The 17,413-nt window shown below is 39.3% G+C and overlaps 1 protein-coding gene across 2 annotated transcripts in view; it reads right to left on the reverse strand.

Moving 5' to 3' along the window:
- MAPK8 (mitogen-activated protein kinase 8) overlaps positions 1–17,413 on the reverse strand; it is a 49,991-nt gene that overhangs the window by 21,257 nt on the left and 11,321 nt on the right. For both annotated transcript variants that reach the window (XM_086616617.1, XM_086616618.1), the window contains exon 2: positions 1,348–1,514. In XM_086616617.1, coding sequence (XP_086472743.1) covers positions 1,348–1,469 — 122 coding nt within the window. In that variant the 5' untranslated portion in view covers positions 1,470–1,514. The remainder of the gene's footprint in view (positions 1–1,347; positions 1,515–17,413) is intronic.

The raw sequence follows: 17,413 nt of genomic DNA on the forward strand, positions 1-17,413 counted from the left end.
GACATGGGCAAGATTTAACCAAATGAGCACTCCAGCCGTCAGGTAATCAGATCAGTTTAACTAAAAAGGCTTCAATTACCACTAGTAGCAATTACAGAATGACACTGGAGTAATTGCATGGTCAGTTTTTGGACCTCAGCTCTGGGAGGGGCAGTAAATTTGGAAAACAGGCAGCAATGTATGACTGGGAATCAGGACAGTGATAACATACAAAGCTTTTGCAGGCATTCCTGTAGCAACTAAACAGACTGCACTCAAACAACTGCCTACGTCCTCATTATATTAATAGACACGCAAACGACACTCAGGTTTTGCTGCTGCTGCTACTTACAGACCAAGTTATCTTAATGCCAGAAGTTATGATTTCAAAACCAGTTCTTTCTAGTTTTCTGGCCTTCAAGTCTTCATTTGCTCTAAGCACACTATTTTATTAACCCAGCTCAAACACAAATGAATCAAAAACACACTCGTACCACACACTCTTTAAACACTGACCAAGTCAAGATCAAGTTAGTAAGGCAGTTAAAGGGAAACGTGTTTGAGAAGATTATGCTTTTCCCTACCTTTATCTTCCTTGATGTTTCTTTTTTATTTTTACGTCCCTGGTTAGCATCTTAAGAGTTAAAATCAATTGGAAAGTCTGCAAGTTCCTGTGCTATCTACATCCTTCTCCTGAATATTCAAAAGAAGTCTCAAGAAGCTTAAACCAACATTATCTTTGGGATAATGCCACTGAACAGGAAACAGTGCCTACAAGCAGCTACTTGTCAGCAATCTTAAATCAACCAGACACTCTTCATTCCGCACAGCAGAACTCTTATTCACAGAATTATATTGCCAAGTCACATTTTCCTAAACTGCATCAGGTATTTACGTATTACAATGACAGGCATCATCACAAATGCTCACTAACTGGTATCAGGGTCTAGTTAGATCATGAAACTAAGTGAAACAAGACCCTAACAAACCATTTCAAGAAGTAAAAGCATTTACAAGCATCAAATACTATCTAGAGTATTTCTGGCTTTTGTTTCACTGCAAGCAGTGTGGTTTAGGATTAGGATTAGTTTCTTTATCCAGGTTTTTTCCCCCCATTAATTTATGGGACTCAGCACAGCTGGCTGAATTTGCACAGAAGGGCATCAGTTCGGAAGCAGGAAAGGACACAGGTCAAAAGGCAACAGCAACAGCCCTTGCTGAAGAAAAACATCTAACTATTACTATTGCCGTTTAGCACATAAAAGGTAGTTCTCCACACTCCTAGTGAGCAACATACAATAGTTAAAGGACTTGAAAAATTATATTAAGGGAACCTAAAAGTACATTTAGATTTTAAAGAAACCTTACCACACTATCCCTTGTGCTCCTGATCCTATTGGTTTTAAGTTTTGATATCGTTTCAATACAGTGAAAGTAGAGTCTCCAATCTCAACACTGTAGAAATTGTTGTCACGCTTGCTTCTGCTCATGACGGCCACTTAGTTAGATTGCTTCATCCAAATTTTGCTTCTGGCCTGTAAAGAAATGAAATTTGAAAAAATATTTTACAACTGTATGTAATTTGACAAAAGGCGAAATTCTTTATAATTCACAGAAGACACTTTCTAAGTCAGTCCCATATGTAAATGCATGCTATTTTTAAAATCTGCAGAAATGAGATAGCATGTGTCTGAAATTTTTCATTTTTAGGAATGTTCCTAAGATAGGATTCTAGAAGGGCAAAAATAATAAAAAACCAAAAGTGAATGGTGGGTAGCAAAAATCTTAAGATGGCAACAACAGGCGATCAAAAAGCAGGAAGCTACACATCATCCACAGAGCTCCAAGAATGCTGCCATCCCTTCACATACAAACGTGCAGCAAGTGAGTAGGGTTTGGACCAGAAACTCTCCAGAGGTCTCTTTCAACCTAAATTGTTTCATGACTCTGTAAATACAAGAGCGACAAAGCATCAACGAGTCTTCCAGACATTGCAATAATCCAAATGTTCTTGTTCACAACTGCAAGGAACACCTGTCACTGATGTGGAAACACATGGAGTCAATCTAAGCCAGAAAAGGAAAACTCGCATACTAGCTCCTATGAATAAAAGCAATAATCAGGGAATGAGAGAACAAAAGTAAGGAAACAAGATGTATATTCCACCAAAGTCTCCTCATATCAAAAAAAGAAAGGCAATCTCAATGCACATGTCCACAGGAAACAAGAATAAAACCGCATGTTTACTGTATCAGTTCCCGTTTCTTTGATGTTAACTGTGCAATTTTAATTTTCTCTTTACATGGGTTTTGGGTGTAGTTGTAATAGATGTCTAGTAGTGCAAACTCCTGTTTGAATAGAAGAAGAAATGTCTTCATTTCTTCAAAAGCAACAGAATGCTGTCTTCCCTTGTTATTAACTTAAGGAGCGTTTTCCCATATTTTCTTAGCTTCTGTACACTATGACGCTATACATTTGTTAAATTTTAAACAAGCTTTGAAAACGCAGACAGTGCAAACGTGGCCTCCACAAATAATCACAAATGTTGTACAAGTAGAACTCCTTAAGAAGCTGTAAACTTACCAAATTCCTCTTTCAGCTAGCTAACCTGCATTCATTTCAGCTATGCAGGTGGAATAAAAAGCACTCTGAAGTTCTAAAAAGGACACATTTTTAAACATTTGGTACATTATAAATTAAAAATGCACTACTTTAATAATAGGCATTTATGTCAAGAAAGACATCTATTAAACGAGCTTCTTTTCGAAAATACTGTCAAAAAAAGAGTGTCTGTCTCAAAGACTTAACTAAACACCAAAGTAGTTTGCATCAGTGTATTACTAGTATTGTTAAAGGCTTTGTTCTCCAGTTGACAGGGGAGGCATAATTGGACAAGAACTGTTGCCTAGCACAAGAAAAACTGTATAGAAGCTGGGGATCCCAACTGTGAACAGTAGCTCTATGAGGTGGAGGTAGGCTTACTGGAGGGACTCCAAAAGCCTGATTTCTTAGCGATACACAACACCATCCTCAGCTCTTTCTTCCCTATCCTTTTCATCACTGCATCTTCAGACTCTGCCTCTTTCTCAACACTTTCTTCGCAGATGTACTCTCACAAAGTTTTGGAATAAAGATGCCCAACAAATACATAATAGCTAAAAAATAAAATAACAAATTAGGACAGAGAAATTTTGCTGTGGAAGGTATGAAATCAGCTAAACAAATTTTTGAAAACCAGAAAACAAAGAATGAAGACAATCATTCACACAATCTTACATCTGTTCATTGTCCACTGAGAAAAAAAAACCTACTGAGTTTACCCATTAAAATGACATTAAGATATAGCGACATTGAACAACATAGGCTTAGCCAGAACAGCTTATAGATAGAGCTCTGCTGTTTGGTATCAGCATCAAGATAATGAAAGTTTAATACTTCACTCTGGATAATTCCTCGGAAGCAAAGGCAAGAAGGACTGCTCCTCTCCATCCAAGGTTTTCAGATGAATGTTGACACTTCCTCATTTAAAGGTCAATATTTTGACTAGCCAAAGCCAAGTGTTTAATTGAATTTTCTTTCAATTTGGTAAACTTCATAGAATCAAAGGTTGAAAAAACTCTATAGTTTAAGAAAAGGATCTTGAGAGACAGTATTATCTCAGAAAATAATTCCTTTATATTAACATATCTTACATGCATACCATACACGGTATTATTACCAAGTAAATTTTATGACCTTAAAGCTTTGCCATTTGCTAAATGTTCAATATCATAAAATGTGCTTGGCAATGTGTACTGGGAAACTTGTATTTACTAATCATTTTATAATTAATAACAGTATTTTAGCATATAGCAGCATAAAAAAGAAATCCTTGCTTATTTTTACAATGAGGAAAAAGAAAAGAATTCTGTATGTAATATTTCTGTAATAAAGCTTTCACTCCTTTCTGAATATATTAGCTTTGCAGTCACCTAGGTAATGCCTATAACCAATTAGTCTACCCCTCTCCACTCCAAAGATAAATGGAAAAAAAATTAAATAAATCATTTGTATACTAAGTCTAAGATTCATAACTGACAAGCCCATATTCTGGATATTACAGTAGCTATGCTGATCCTCAATTTACATTGTGACAATGGAAACGTAAACACTCTCTTTCACTTTAGCCAGTGACTGCATCATGGACAGAGGAGATCACCAAGAAGCATTACACTGTCATGGTCCATCCCCCTGCTCTCTGCAGGCGTCTCCCAGAGCAAAGGCACCAGGGAAGACAGGGAAACTACCCACTGGCCAGAGAAAGGGAAAGCACAAAGGATAGTCTTGCCCATATGTTAGCCTTGGTGCCAAAGTACTTGGCTGACAGCCAGCTTCGGTCAAGACTACAACATGCAGGAGCCCAGCCCGGCACCATCCCACCATCTCACTCATTCCAGGCTGAGTCTCCTCTTTTCAACAATCTTTGGTTTTGCCACTTCCACTGTCTGCTGTGCATGAGAAGCAGAACGCTCACCTTTCCCAAAGAGCTGTCTTCTCCCTCATCTGCCTTTCCATACCCATGGAGAAAACCAGACTTATCTAAAGATCATATGTCTAACTAGGCTTTTTCAAGCCTCAGTAAGAGCTGATTTTTCTCTCCAACCTTGAAATCAGTTAAAGTCAAAGCTTCTTTTCACTGGACTGCTTAAATAGAGAAAGGAAACATCTATAACATCTACTTCAACAACAAAAAAATATTTAAAATCAAAACCTCAAATATTTTAAATCTATTTAAACAGTTATTTAAAAATAATTAAAAGACAAACTATTTCAATATAGATTCATAAAGCAAAACATAGTACGACACACTATAGCACAATTCAGGGCATTTTCAAGAGTTACAGGTAGGAAAAAAACCACCCAAACCTGCTAAACTTTCCAGTCCCAAGAATTATTACACTTCTATCTTAATTCCACACAAATTACAAACTCCTGCTGTCAATGGTTTAATTAGGATTGGTTACTTGAAAAAAAAGAATGAGCTAAGTCTTTGAGGGACATGATTCAGTGACAGTCAGATATAAATTCAATGTACCTCTGCTGAAAAATTCACCGACGTCAATCACAACACTTAGAACTTAAAATAATAATTAAAAAACGCCCACAAACAAAAAACCCAATTAGTAAAGAATAAAGAAGTAAAAGGGAAAAACCGTAACATTCTATAAAAGCTCTGTTACTGGACTCTTCAAAATGCTGTTAAAAAACACGCCACACACTGCATCTGAATAATACTGAAGAGCCTACAGTGCACTGTATCTTCCTACTAACAAGTTGAAAAACTGTCTTCTAATTGCTAGTGTATCTATTTAACTCTTTACAAAACAAATTACAAGAAAGTTTCAGTAAACAGTTTACTCAGTTTCACTTAGTCATGAAACATGTTAAGCAACTCTTCTGTATAACAGATGTTCTTACAATAATTGTGGGCATTCGTTTTTTAAGAGATTTGATCTACCTGGACCATGCCTCAAACACCCCACAGCTAACTTGACCCAGTGCGAAGCTCAAATGTCTCTCAGACCACTATTTGGCAATATTTCCAAGTCCTAGGAAATCAGTAAAGAGCAAGACTGAATGGATGGGTTTTGCAGAACAGAGATTGCTTTTGCAGGAACTACCTGCAGGAAGAAGAGAGTGAAAACAAACAGCCCTGCTGTTACATACTGCAAAACCAAACTACTTCTGCACTTTCGGTAAGGCACTATTTCAGGGAAGGGACTGCTTTCTGAATACAAACTGTAAAGAAATCCTGAAAAACTTCAAGTCAGGACGTAACGCACAAGTAAAAGCAGTCAAAACACAGAAGAAAAACAAACACTCAGTTATGACCAGGAAGTTTTTGTACTTCAATATACATCCACATACAGCAGCTCTAGTGTACTACTCCAAATTTATTGTTACATCTTTTAAATATATTCTGCAGCCCCACGTGCAGCTCATCAATATATTTAATTTATGTACTGTCTTGTATCCCAATGTGCACAAACACACAAAAAAAGTCTACTTTGGGTTAGGATACCCTTGTTTACCATTATTCAGAGTATTGACAGTCAGTGCAGCTAAAAACATGAGAAGGATGAACACACCAAACAGGTTAGCTGAACACACATATTAGTCTGTTGCCCAATTAACTTAGAAACGAGCCTGAAAAATCTTCATATAGCTAAATATATGCTTGAACACAAGCAACCAGAATGACAGTAGTTGGTTCCTTTCCCATTATCCACGAGGTTTGTTCCCATAAGCTTCACACAAGATTGAAGCATAAGCTTATAACAGCAGAAGCAGAGAAAGAATTCAAAGCACCCCAGACCAACAGGCAGCACAGAAAAATGACACCAGCTGAACAGTGATATCAAGAGAGAAGGGGGAATAAATGAGGAAGGAGGAGCGTCTCCACTTGCATCTAAATTATCATTCCTTTTTTTGCAGAACCATGTGCTGCTCATAAAAAATTATCAGCTTCTACTGCATCAGCAAGAGGTACAGTCTACCCCTTCATTTTAAATGCATGCTCTTCCAGCATAAAACTGACTTGCTCAGCTTGAGAAGAAACGGAGTGAATTCTCAGAAAACCCATTTCTTGCACATTTTGTATGGCAAGCTATTGTCGGATGCAAATAAGCCACTTAGATGTAACACACTCAGATCAGCACAAACAACAGAGGTCTCGGAACATACATACACTTGCCCTCACCTTCAACCCTCCAGCATGTCATCAGGCCATTACAGCTTCCTCAGCTTCAATCAGCCCCGACATCCATCTCCTCTGCACCCCTCATCTCAAAGTCTCTTATAACTTCTACATAGTTTTGCCCATCAACCATGGAAAGTGTAAGCCTCCCACTTTATAAGCAAGTTTACTTCCACTCAATGCATTGCTCCTATTCAGCTCAGAACACTTTGTGCTCATGGTCTCTTCACCTCTCACAAAACCATCCTCAGAAGTACCTGGTGTTAGCCAGCTCTGTTAAATACAGCTCCCAGAAGAAAGCCAAAGGCTTCATTTCTTCCTGTCGCTTATTTACTAATGACTAGTCTTGTGAAATCTGGCTTCAAAGATCCACCAAAAGCCTTAGTTTTTAAATATTAAACTAAGTCTAAATTCAGAAACTGGCAGACTTTCAAAATCCTTACACAATGTATACCTGCAATGTCTTTCTATAAAACACGATAAAGCTATGTCGGATAAACTCATCTGCCTGAAATTTGACATTTTGTTCTATTTTCTAGCAATTTTGCAGAAGCACGTATGGGAAGAAAGGCAGGATGTGGATTCCAGATTTCTATTATTAATGAGGAAACTAATAACACACTTGTCCCATTAACTGTCAACTTGCCAGAATGCTATCAACTGTCAGCAGGGGAAGAACCCCACAGAACACTTCAATTTCCGCTCACACATCAACTGGTGCGCTTTTCCTTGAAAACACCTTGCCTAAGCAAATTTCAATACACGGCAACCTTTTAGTGGCAGCCCACAATTACTCAAGACAAGCGTACTCCCAAGCTGAATCCTAAGATAGTACAGTGCGGTTTGGCATATTTACTTACTAATTCTTCAGATTGCCGTAAGAGGTATTTACCCGAGGAAGCACAACAAAAATGCTGGAAAAGGAAATAACGCTATACCCACACAGTGAAAGTCTCCTAAGGAACCCACAAAGCTGTGCATAAGTCTTAGTCTGATTCCACTAAAAGCAACTAGAATTCAGTAGTCCTGCAGGAGACTCAAGATGGTCAACGATTTCCACTCATCCCTTCTTTTATACAGCCTGATAAAGTTTTTTTAAGTTATAAAAGCATGAACATGGACATATTGGACTTGTAGCTCCTTAAAAGGACAAGTAGCATATATCTATGAAAGTATATATTACGCATAACCTTAAGAAATATGGACATTTATAAAAATTCATTTGACATTGACACCCCATTCTCCTGCTCCTCCACAAGTGAGTAATACTGACAAAGAAGATTGACCAAATTTGTCCACTCAGCTTTAAAACAAGCATAATTAAAACAACAGTATGATTTTAGAAGAAAATTCACGTATAGCAATGTTTATATACAAATACACAAACCTGCCATTCAGTTCTGTTTAAAGAGAGGTGTGTACCTTCGCATTTCGCAACAAGACTGTTCTACATAAACTTGCTGATCTCAAGATACCTGGAAGATAACATAATACTGTATCAGGGATCAGGTTAGGAAAGTTAAAGCCCTGATAGAATTAAATCTGGCCAGGGACATCAAGGGCAACAAGAAAAACTTTCATAGATATGTCAGTGATAAAGGAGGACTAGGAAAAATGTGAGCCCTCTCTGGAAGGAAACGGGAGACCTGGCTACCTGAGATATGGAGAAGGCTGAGGTACTCAATGACTTCTTTGCCTCAGTCTTCACTGGCAAGTGCTGTAGCTGCACTGCCCAAGTCGCAGAAGGCAATAGCAGAGACTGGGAGAATGAAGAACCACCCACTGTAGGAGAAGATCAGGTTCAAAGACATCTAAGGAACCTGAAGGTGCACAAGTCCATGGGACCTAAGGGAACTGGTGGATGAAGTTGCCAAGCAACTATCCATCATATTTGAGAAGTCATGGCAGTCCAGTGAAGTTCCCACCAACTGGAAAAGGGGAAACATAGCCCCCATCTTTAAAAAGGGTAAAAAGGAAGAGCCAGGGAACCACAGGCCAGTCAGTCTCACCTCTGTGCCCGGCAAGATCATGGAGCAGATCCTCCTGGAAACTATGCTAAGGCACATGGAAAAAAAGAAGGCGATTTGCGACAGTCAGCATGGTCTCATTAAGGGCAAATCATGCCTGACAAATTTGGTGGCCTTCTATAAGGGGACTACAGCATTGGTGGGTAACGGAAGAGCAACTGACATCGACTACCTGGACTTGGCCAAAGCGTTTGACACTATCTCACACAACATTCTTGTCTCTAAATTGAGGAGACATGGATTTGACGGAGAGACCACTTGCTGGATAATGAATTGGCTAGATGGTCGCAGAGTTGCAGTCAACAGCTCGATATCCAAGCGGAGATCAGTGACAAGGGGCGTTCCTCAAGTCAGTGTTGGGGCCCATGCTGTTTAACATCTTTGTCAGCAACATGGACAGAGGGATTGAGTGCACTCTCAGCAAGTTTGCTGACTTCACCAAGCTGTGCGGTGTGGTCAACATGCTGTAGAGAAGGGATGCCATTCAGAGCGACCTTGACAGGCTTGAGAGGCGGGCCTGTGCAAACCTCATGAGGTTCAACAAGACTAAGTGCAAAGTCCTGTACATGGGTTAGGGCAATCCTAAACATAAGTATAGACTGGGCAGAGAAGGGATCAAGAGCAGCCCTGAGGAGATGGACTTGAGAGCATTGGTTGATGAGAAGCTCAACATGAGCCGGCAATGTGCACTTGCAGCCCAGAAAGTCAACTGTATCCTGGGCTGCATCAAAAGAAGTGTGGCCAGCAGGTTGAGGGAGGTGATTCTGCCCCTCTACTCTGCTCTCGTGAGACCCCACCTGGAATACTGCCTTCAGCTCTGGGGACTCCAACACAAGAAGGACATGGAGCTGTTGGAGTGAGTCCAGAGAAAGGCCACAATGATGATCTGAGGGCTGGAGCACCTCTGCTATGAAGACAGGCTGAGAGAGTTTGGGTTGTTCAGCCTGGAGAAGAGAAGGCTCTGGGACACTGTATAGAACCCTTCCAGTACCTAAAGGGGGACTACAGGAAAGCTGGAGAGGGACTTTTTACAAGGGTGTGTTGTGACAGGAAAAGGGGCAATGGATTTAAACTGAAAGAGGGGAGATTTCCATTAAATATAGGGAAGAAATTTTTTATAATGAAGGTGGTGAAACACTGGAACAGGTTGCCCAGAGAAGTTGTGGATGCCCCATCCCTGGAAGCGTTCAAGGCCAGATTGGATAAGGCTTTGAGCAACCTGATCTAGTGGAGGTTGTCCCTGCCCAAGGGAGGGAGGTTGGAACTAGATGATCTTTAAGGTCCCTTCCAATTCATATCATTCTATGATTCTATTGGAACACCAATATCAAACTTTGTCTCTAATACAGAAAGCATTTAATTTATTAATGAAGATACAGGCCAATGTATGTACAGTATACATTAAAATAGTTTTCCGGTACAGCCTAAATACATCAGAGGATTTAGTGATGGAAAGGCAGGGTGGGAGAGGAGCTAATCCTTTGCTCACACAGCGTTCGCTTAAGAAGTCCTACTGCAGGTGCATTCAAAACCTTAGAAATGGCCAGATGCACTTAGACAAAGATAAAACAAAAAACTCGCAATGCAAAATTATATAAACAATAGCAATATGTTTGGTAAACTTGTCTTTGCAGAGTGTGTAAATTGATTTTTTTTTTTTTCACACAGCAGAGAGAGATGACTTGATTCACATTCCAGATGCCCTTTTATTTGATGTATTTAAGCCTATGATCTATACCACTGGACAGTGATATAAAGAGGCCTCCAAAATAACAGAGCTTCACCTCTAAACAGCACAGTTCCATGCTGTAAGTGAACTTACTGCATTCAAACTAGAGCTGGCACCAGTGTGGCTCAGTCGAGGTTAATGGCTATGCCAAGCTTGTGGTACAGACACGGTTATCAGACCAGTACCCACTGTATCATTGTGGCTCGATGTAGGCAATACAACGTTTTGCTTTTAAGATCAATCCAGGCTCATCTGCACCAGGACTCTGAGAAGTTTAGCTGAAACAGCAGGCAATTACAACAACTTGCCCAGCTCGCACGGGCCCTAAACGTTGTACACCTGGGTTAACCACAGCAAGTTTATACAGCCACAATTAGAATTTAATTGGAAAACCATGTGCTTTCAACTAGACATCGAGTATTTTCCTTCAGCACAGCATGATATCAAATAATATTTTCTTGGTAATCACACCTGCTAGCCTTCACATCAACTAGATACCACATCGGTGCTTTTTAAGTCAGAGATCACTTTAAAAACAGCACATAATTATGCATAACGTTACTTCTCCCACGCAGTGACCTGAATGCATGTATTCCAGGCATACAGAGGCACCGAAATGGAACAGGTTTTGTGGAAAAAAGGACCTCTCAGTTTACATACAAGCACAAAATATTTTATGACCTCTTCTGTGCTTTTCCCTCACTAGAGATAGTAACAATTAACAGGAAAGCTTCAAAGGCTGCATTGCAAACTGACAAAAAGTATACATTTGAGAGATGTCTCTTCCTTTCAGACAAAGAAACAGAACCCAAGATAATTTTCCCACTAGGGACATGGAAATAGACTTGGCTAGAATACTGCCAACTTAAAGGGTGGAGAAACATATGCTCAGTACAGCTAAGTCACTAAGACTGCTTCTAAATTGCTGTTTTATACCTTTACTAGACAACATAAAATGAAAATCCAGGACTCAACCCATGCTATAGCACACAATACTTTACCCTCAGCATCCTTTTATGTAAGAAATTATCAGTATTCAGTTTGTTCCTATTGTAGTGAAGTACAGCTGAGAAGATATTTTCATACCTCAATACCTTGAAATGTAATAAAATACAAACATGAGAAAAATCACAGGAGGGAGCCACCACCATTAATTACAAGTTTTGCGTGGAATCAGATTTGGTTTTCATATTTATGGTTTCTAAAGCAATCCTTTCCTAAGAGCAAGCATAAACGGGCTCAGTCTTGGAAGCAAATTAGGATGCTAAGCCAGCAAACAGTCTTTGGGGCAAGACATGCCTTAGGTACAAGACAAATACCAACTAAGACAGAGATCTACCTACGCATGCTGAAGACTAGAGGCTCCTGGGCAAAACTGCTTTACAATTAAAGGCAGCAATCACTAAAGTAGCTGCTCAACAGGGTGACAAAAGATGAAGGTCAGGACAGTTAAAGAGACGCGGAAATGGAAAAAGGAAATTTTAAAATAAAAAAATTGCATACATAAACACATTAATAATATAATCAACTTTATAATGTCATACGCTACATATCAATGACGATTCAGTTAACTCTATTTAGAAGGGGATCTAACACTACTGAAATTTAATACTCTGTAGGAATCTGTGGTTGACCTAGAGAAAGCCGACAGCATTTCAAACTATATGCTGGATTGCTACTGAAAGCAAAAAATGCACAGCGTACAAAAAGCTCTTGCATTAATGAATTTTATTTAATTTCTTTGTGAAAATACAGTTCACACAGAGCTGATTCAGATGCATCATGTGTTTGTCAATGCTTGTCTAATTTTCAGCTGCCACCTTTAAAGGCTTTCGGACATCTGCTAAATGGATATTGCAAATAGAGCCCGGTTTTCAGATACTGAACAGAACAAATGCTTTGAAGGCTCAAATTTAGGAAACAAAAGAACAAAAGCATACTGTTTCTTAAAAGTAACTTCATAACTTGTTCAATTATTCACAAAAGTAATCACGGTTTTAATAATGTTTTCTTCTTCTGCACTGCCCTTGGAACTAAAAGTTATATTTCGCTACACTTCCAGCTCTGTTAAATGCTAATGTAGACAAGGAATTTGGAAACAGGAGTTAATGTTATCTGAGTGAACGCTGCAGCAAGATATTACCAGACCATTATAAACACTAAAGATGTCTGAAAAACCTGAAGCTTATTCTAAAATGAAATAGTCTCATTGTTGACTATAGGATTAATTTTCTTAACATTTTGCATAGCTTTCAAATTACACCTTTGCAGATCAGATGGTTTTAAGTTGAACATCTTCTACACAATTGCTCAAACTACTCCTAACGTTGACATGTGTTTAATGAGCTCTCTAGCTTGTGCGTAATTGATATGGAAGTGCCTCGCGCATCAACAGGAGTCCTCTGTTTGGCTTAGCACAAAATTTCAAGTGTAAAACTTGACCTCAGGAGCTATTTTCTACAGGCAACAATTAAACAAAAACACAAATATACTGGAGTGATTCTTATACACCACAGGTCTGAAGTGCAGTGCAGGTATATTTCTTAAAATAACAGTACATTTTAACATATCTTTTGGCCACTAGAAAAGTCGAACTTCACTAGTTACAGATTCAGTAAAGCAAAGGTGGACACCAGATCTCAGTGTTCATCCAGAAGAGAAGCACTGAGACAGAGGAAACCTGCATAAATGCAACAAGGACACATTTAGTTATGACTTGCCTATTGCTTTCAAGTTCAAAGAGAGAAGGGTAAGTCATTTCAGTTTGCTTGAAGACAATAAATTTAAGATGCATTTTAAATTTTTAAACTTTACGACTGTTATGTTTTCTAAAGCTGACTTCTTGATTTCCAAGAGCCTGTTGAATACTTAACAATAAGTAGATTACTTTCTCAACTAAAGATGGTCATTCTAGAAAAGATGACAGGTTTGGTACAGGAAAATAATTACTGCTTTAAAGCAAAAAACTTTTATGCGTGCAATAGCAGAATTACACATAAGAGAATATAATACGGGCTGTTTGTACCAACAAATTACCTCAGTGGTTCAGCAAACATCATTCCCAGATTGATAAATCTCTTGGGAAGACTTTGAGGCACTCTCCGTTAAACTAACTCTGTTCTCGGTACATTTTACAGCAGAGTCCTCAACTGACAATGCATGAAAGCCACTAATACTAATGCAATCTTTCTAGTGATTTAATGTTGCAGTTTACAGGTTCATATAGTGGCACTAATCTCATGCTCCAGCCGGATCACCTGATGACTTTTTCTAGTCATCTAGAAAACTAGATAGAATTTTCTTCAAATATTTGTCACCTCATCTGAATATTAAGACAGTAACTATAATCTGAGGAATCTACCACAAAGGGGAGGACATGCAGGGAAATAAAACACCCTCTTCTCCACACCAGCAGCCTTTTCTTGGCCAATATTCACCTTATTACAGTCTCCATAAAAAGATCACCTAATTAAATGCAATTGCAATGAACTGAACTTCATTCTGCATTCCAAAAATCACTTGGAGCCCCAGTCAGTAACAAGGAACTGTCTACCACTTAAAACAGGCTCACATAACAGCACCTGTGCTCCATACTGAATTCCAATTCAAACCTGCAGTGACCTCCTCTCCCATCTATAGAAAAGTAAAATACAGAAATTCAGAAAATTAAAACGAGCATTGGCTCTACTATTAAATACAAAACAATCTGTATATGGGATGGTTGGGAGCACAAGAGGCTCTAAGCAAAAGAGGAGGCATGTCTTTCCCTTGACAAGGAAGATCAAGTTACACTGCTTGGAAAAGCGTATTTACATAAAACTGGTTTTGTAAGATACTTGCAAAATATCTAAAATTCAACTTCTTGTTCTAAGTTCTTAACCTGGTAAATAAAAAGTCTATACTTATTTCTTTATCAGTTGTCAATAAAAATTCCCTTAGTAAAATCTAAAATTCTGCTACATTCAATCTTCATGTTGTCTACAAAAGAGTGTTCCAAGGATCTGCTATCACTTCTTGAAAGAGGTGTTCACAAGTCTGATAACGTGATTTTAAGCTCCACAACTGATGTCTTTCCCCAAATCCCAGTTCTGCTCAGAACAGACAAGTAATCCTATTACCTCACATACAGGGAGCTTTCTTACAATCACCACCTCCAGAGGTAAGTACAGAAGTATAAAGGACCTCAAGAATCGCAAGGTGCTTTGAGTCTTCACCCAGATTATTAGTGACTGAAGGTAGGAACTCAAGTGGAGAAAACTAAGCATTTTTAAGAGTGAACATACTTAAATACACACGGTCACTTCCATGTTCACCAAGAACCTTTTGCAGATGAGGTACTCTCAGATGTTCTAAACCAGGCCGCCTTCTTGCGACACATACATCTCTCCAGTCTTCGGGTTGCTTCTGCTCTCTAGTCCCATACTTCTCTCCACAGATGAAACAGTAAGCACTATCCATCTCTTACTTCCTTTTCCACCTCAAAAATACTTGCACCCTATACTCCAGCAAGTCCAGTTTTGTGGACAGCCTCTCCCAGTTCCAGCTTCCAGCAGAAGCTTGCCTATGCTTCCTCAGAGCAGGGGCAGCTCCTTGAATCCTCACAAACTTCAGCCTTTGCACTTCACAATTAGGCAAGAAACTGCATCTCCCCTACAGCACTTTAAAAATGTCATGGCAGCCTGGACTACCCTGGAAGAAAGGAATCTTTCTACCTGCCAGTTATGGCTGTAAATTATGGAACAAAACCTGCCAGTTTTAAAAATAAAAAATAAAGCAAGAGTTTTTCCAGATCTTGAATCAAAGCACAAATACATATTTAAGATTTACCATGGATAATATGAAGACAAAAGCAGCAGTAACAAAGAGGAGTCTGAATTAGTAGAAGATTTGTTTTGTGTTTTTTCCCCATCCGTAAAATGCACAGCGAGGAAAAGGCAGGAGACCAGAATCCAAGCGCACTGAGAAGGAACTAATCATCTAGGGGGACACCAGGGCTATCTCCAGAGCTACTGATTTCTAATCAATAACTCGGGGTTCTTCAGCAGACACAACCCTCTATTTTGTCCTCTTGCAAAAAAGTCGGTGAACTTTTATGCTATTATAATAGAATTTGAGGGGCAGGAAAGGAAAAAACAACTTCTTAGAAACACAACCAGCAACTTTTTTTTTTTTATTACTTTTGGTGAGCTTCCTGCAATTTAAATCTTTCCTAGCCTATTTACACATTTTATGAACTGTAATGTCCAAGCCAGACATTGTGTTATCCACTGAATAAAAATAACTGTAGTATGTCTTGAAAGGGGGCAGAAAACTTCCATAAAATAGTACACCTACTCAATTTCAAAAGGGTAGATGAACTGCTCAGGGATATGGTTTAATGGGGGATTATGGACGGTTGGACTGGATGATCTCTAAGGTCTTTTCCAACCTAGAAATTCTATGACATCTATGAAATTCAGCTTCCAGCTTAGGAACAGACTAGAAGCTATTAAAAGAAAAAAATACATATGCAGATAAGGACAGAAAATACACTTTTAATTTTTCATCTTAATTAAACTGATCATCTCCTCCTTCTAGTCGCTTCAGTTAGTTTATGACCTCCCCAAAGGGACCACAACAGCAGCTGCAGCACTGGGGTAAAGCGCAGGTAAACAGCCTGACCTACCAGCAGCACCAGCACTTGGGAGCTTCCTTGTTTGCTTTGGAGGGAGGGAAGGGAGAGGAAAGTTACTACTGGCAGCCAGTCAAGGATTTCTCCAGGGAAGAGGAACAAACTTATTTCCCAAGCAGAGCTCTTCAGTAGCAGCTGCTGGCAAATGCAGCCCTCGAGTTGTTCTCTCTCAAACAAGGCAATTCCACCAAGGCTGAGGAAACCTTCGGCAGTGTCACTGAAGCTAGACCCGCTGCCCTCCAGGGATTATATTTGCAGGGTTAGTCATGCAGGCAGGAACTTGGCATGTTCTGTAGCACTACTCCTGTCAGACTGATCAATACTATAGTATTTCAGCCAAAAGTGGATATTTCCACAAAGTTGTGTGTCATTTTGGGAACCTCACCCCAAACGTTTCACAAGCCATAAGAAAAGGTTAATAATAAAACCATGAATGAGCTCAAACAGCTCATTTTCAACATTACATTATATGCACTGCTCCTTGAATTCCCTGCATCAAATTATGTACAAATAGTAAGTGGCCAGAAATAGCAATCAGTCACAGGCTGCAGTCATCAGTGCCAAAAATGTTAACACCTGAACCTGAAACTAGAGAAACCTGAAGTTGCAGAAAGTGAGCAGTGCTTGGTGACTTTTGTATTAGACAATTGGAACTTAAGGTTTTCCACTTCCATGTTTCAAGTAACTTCAAACAACGTGATGTAACATCAGAAGTATCGAACAATCCAGAGGTTGTTTAACAATGAGGAAGGACCTATGACTGGCAGCAACATAGTGCAGACTGTAACTAGGAGAATATTAAGATAGCGGCATTCGTCTAGAAATAGGTAGTGCAAGATCGCATCCAAACACTTAGAAAGCCGCAAAACCAATTCCTGTTGTTAAACACTGCTCCAGCTGAACTACTTCCTAGCGCTGCTTGGCCAGCTGGCACGGACAGAACCGCCAAAGCTCCAACAGCGATTTCACAGACCGCTCCCTGTGGAGCGCAGGCAAGGCCAACGTGTCCACTTCACATCACATTTTCCTCAAAAGCTCAAAGCATGCTTTTATGCAAATCAAGTATCAAACAGCAATATCTTCTAAAGAGGCTTAAGAAAATGCTACTCCTGAGCACGGGTCAGCAGCACCAACTTCAAATGCCGAACATGCATTCACAACTTTTGAGTACCCTCTGTATAAAAATCAATATTATGCTGCTATACACACTTCTACAGAAAATTCTTATATTGTGAAACATCTCTTACAAAACATCCAAAATAAGACAATCA

This window comes from Tauraco erythrolophus, chromosome 9 (assembly GCF_009769465.1).
Source record: "Tauraco erythrolophus isolate bTauEry1 chromosome 9, bTauEry1.pri, whole genome shotgun sequence".
Taxonomy (NCBI): Eukaryota; Metazoa; Chordata; class Aves; order Musophagiformes; family Musophagidae; genus Tauraco; species Tauraco erythrolophus.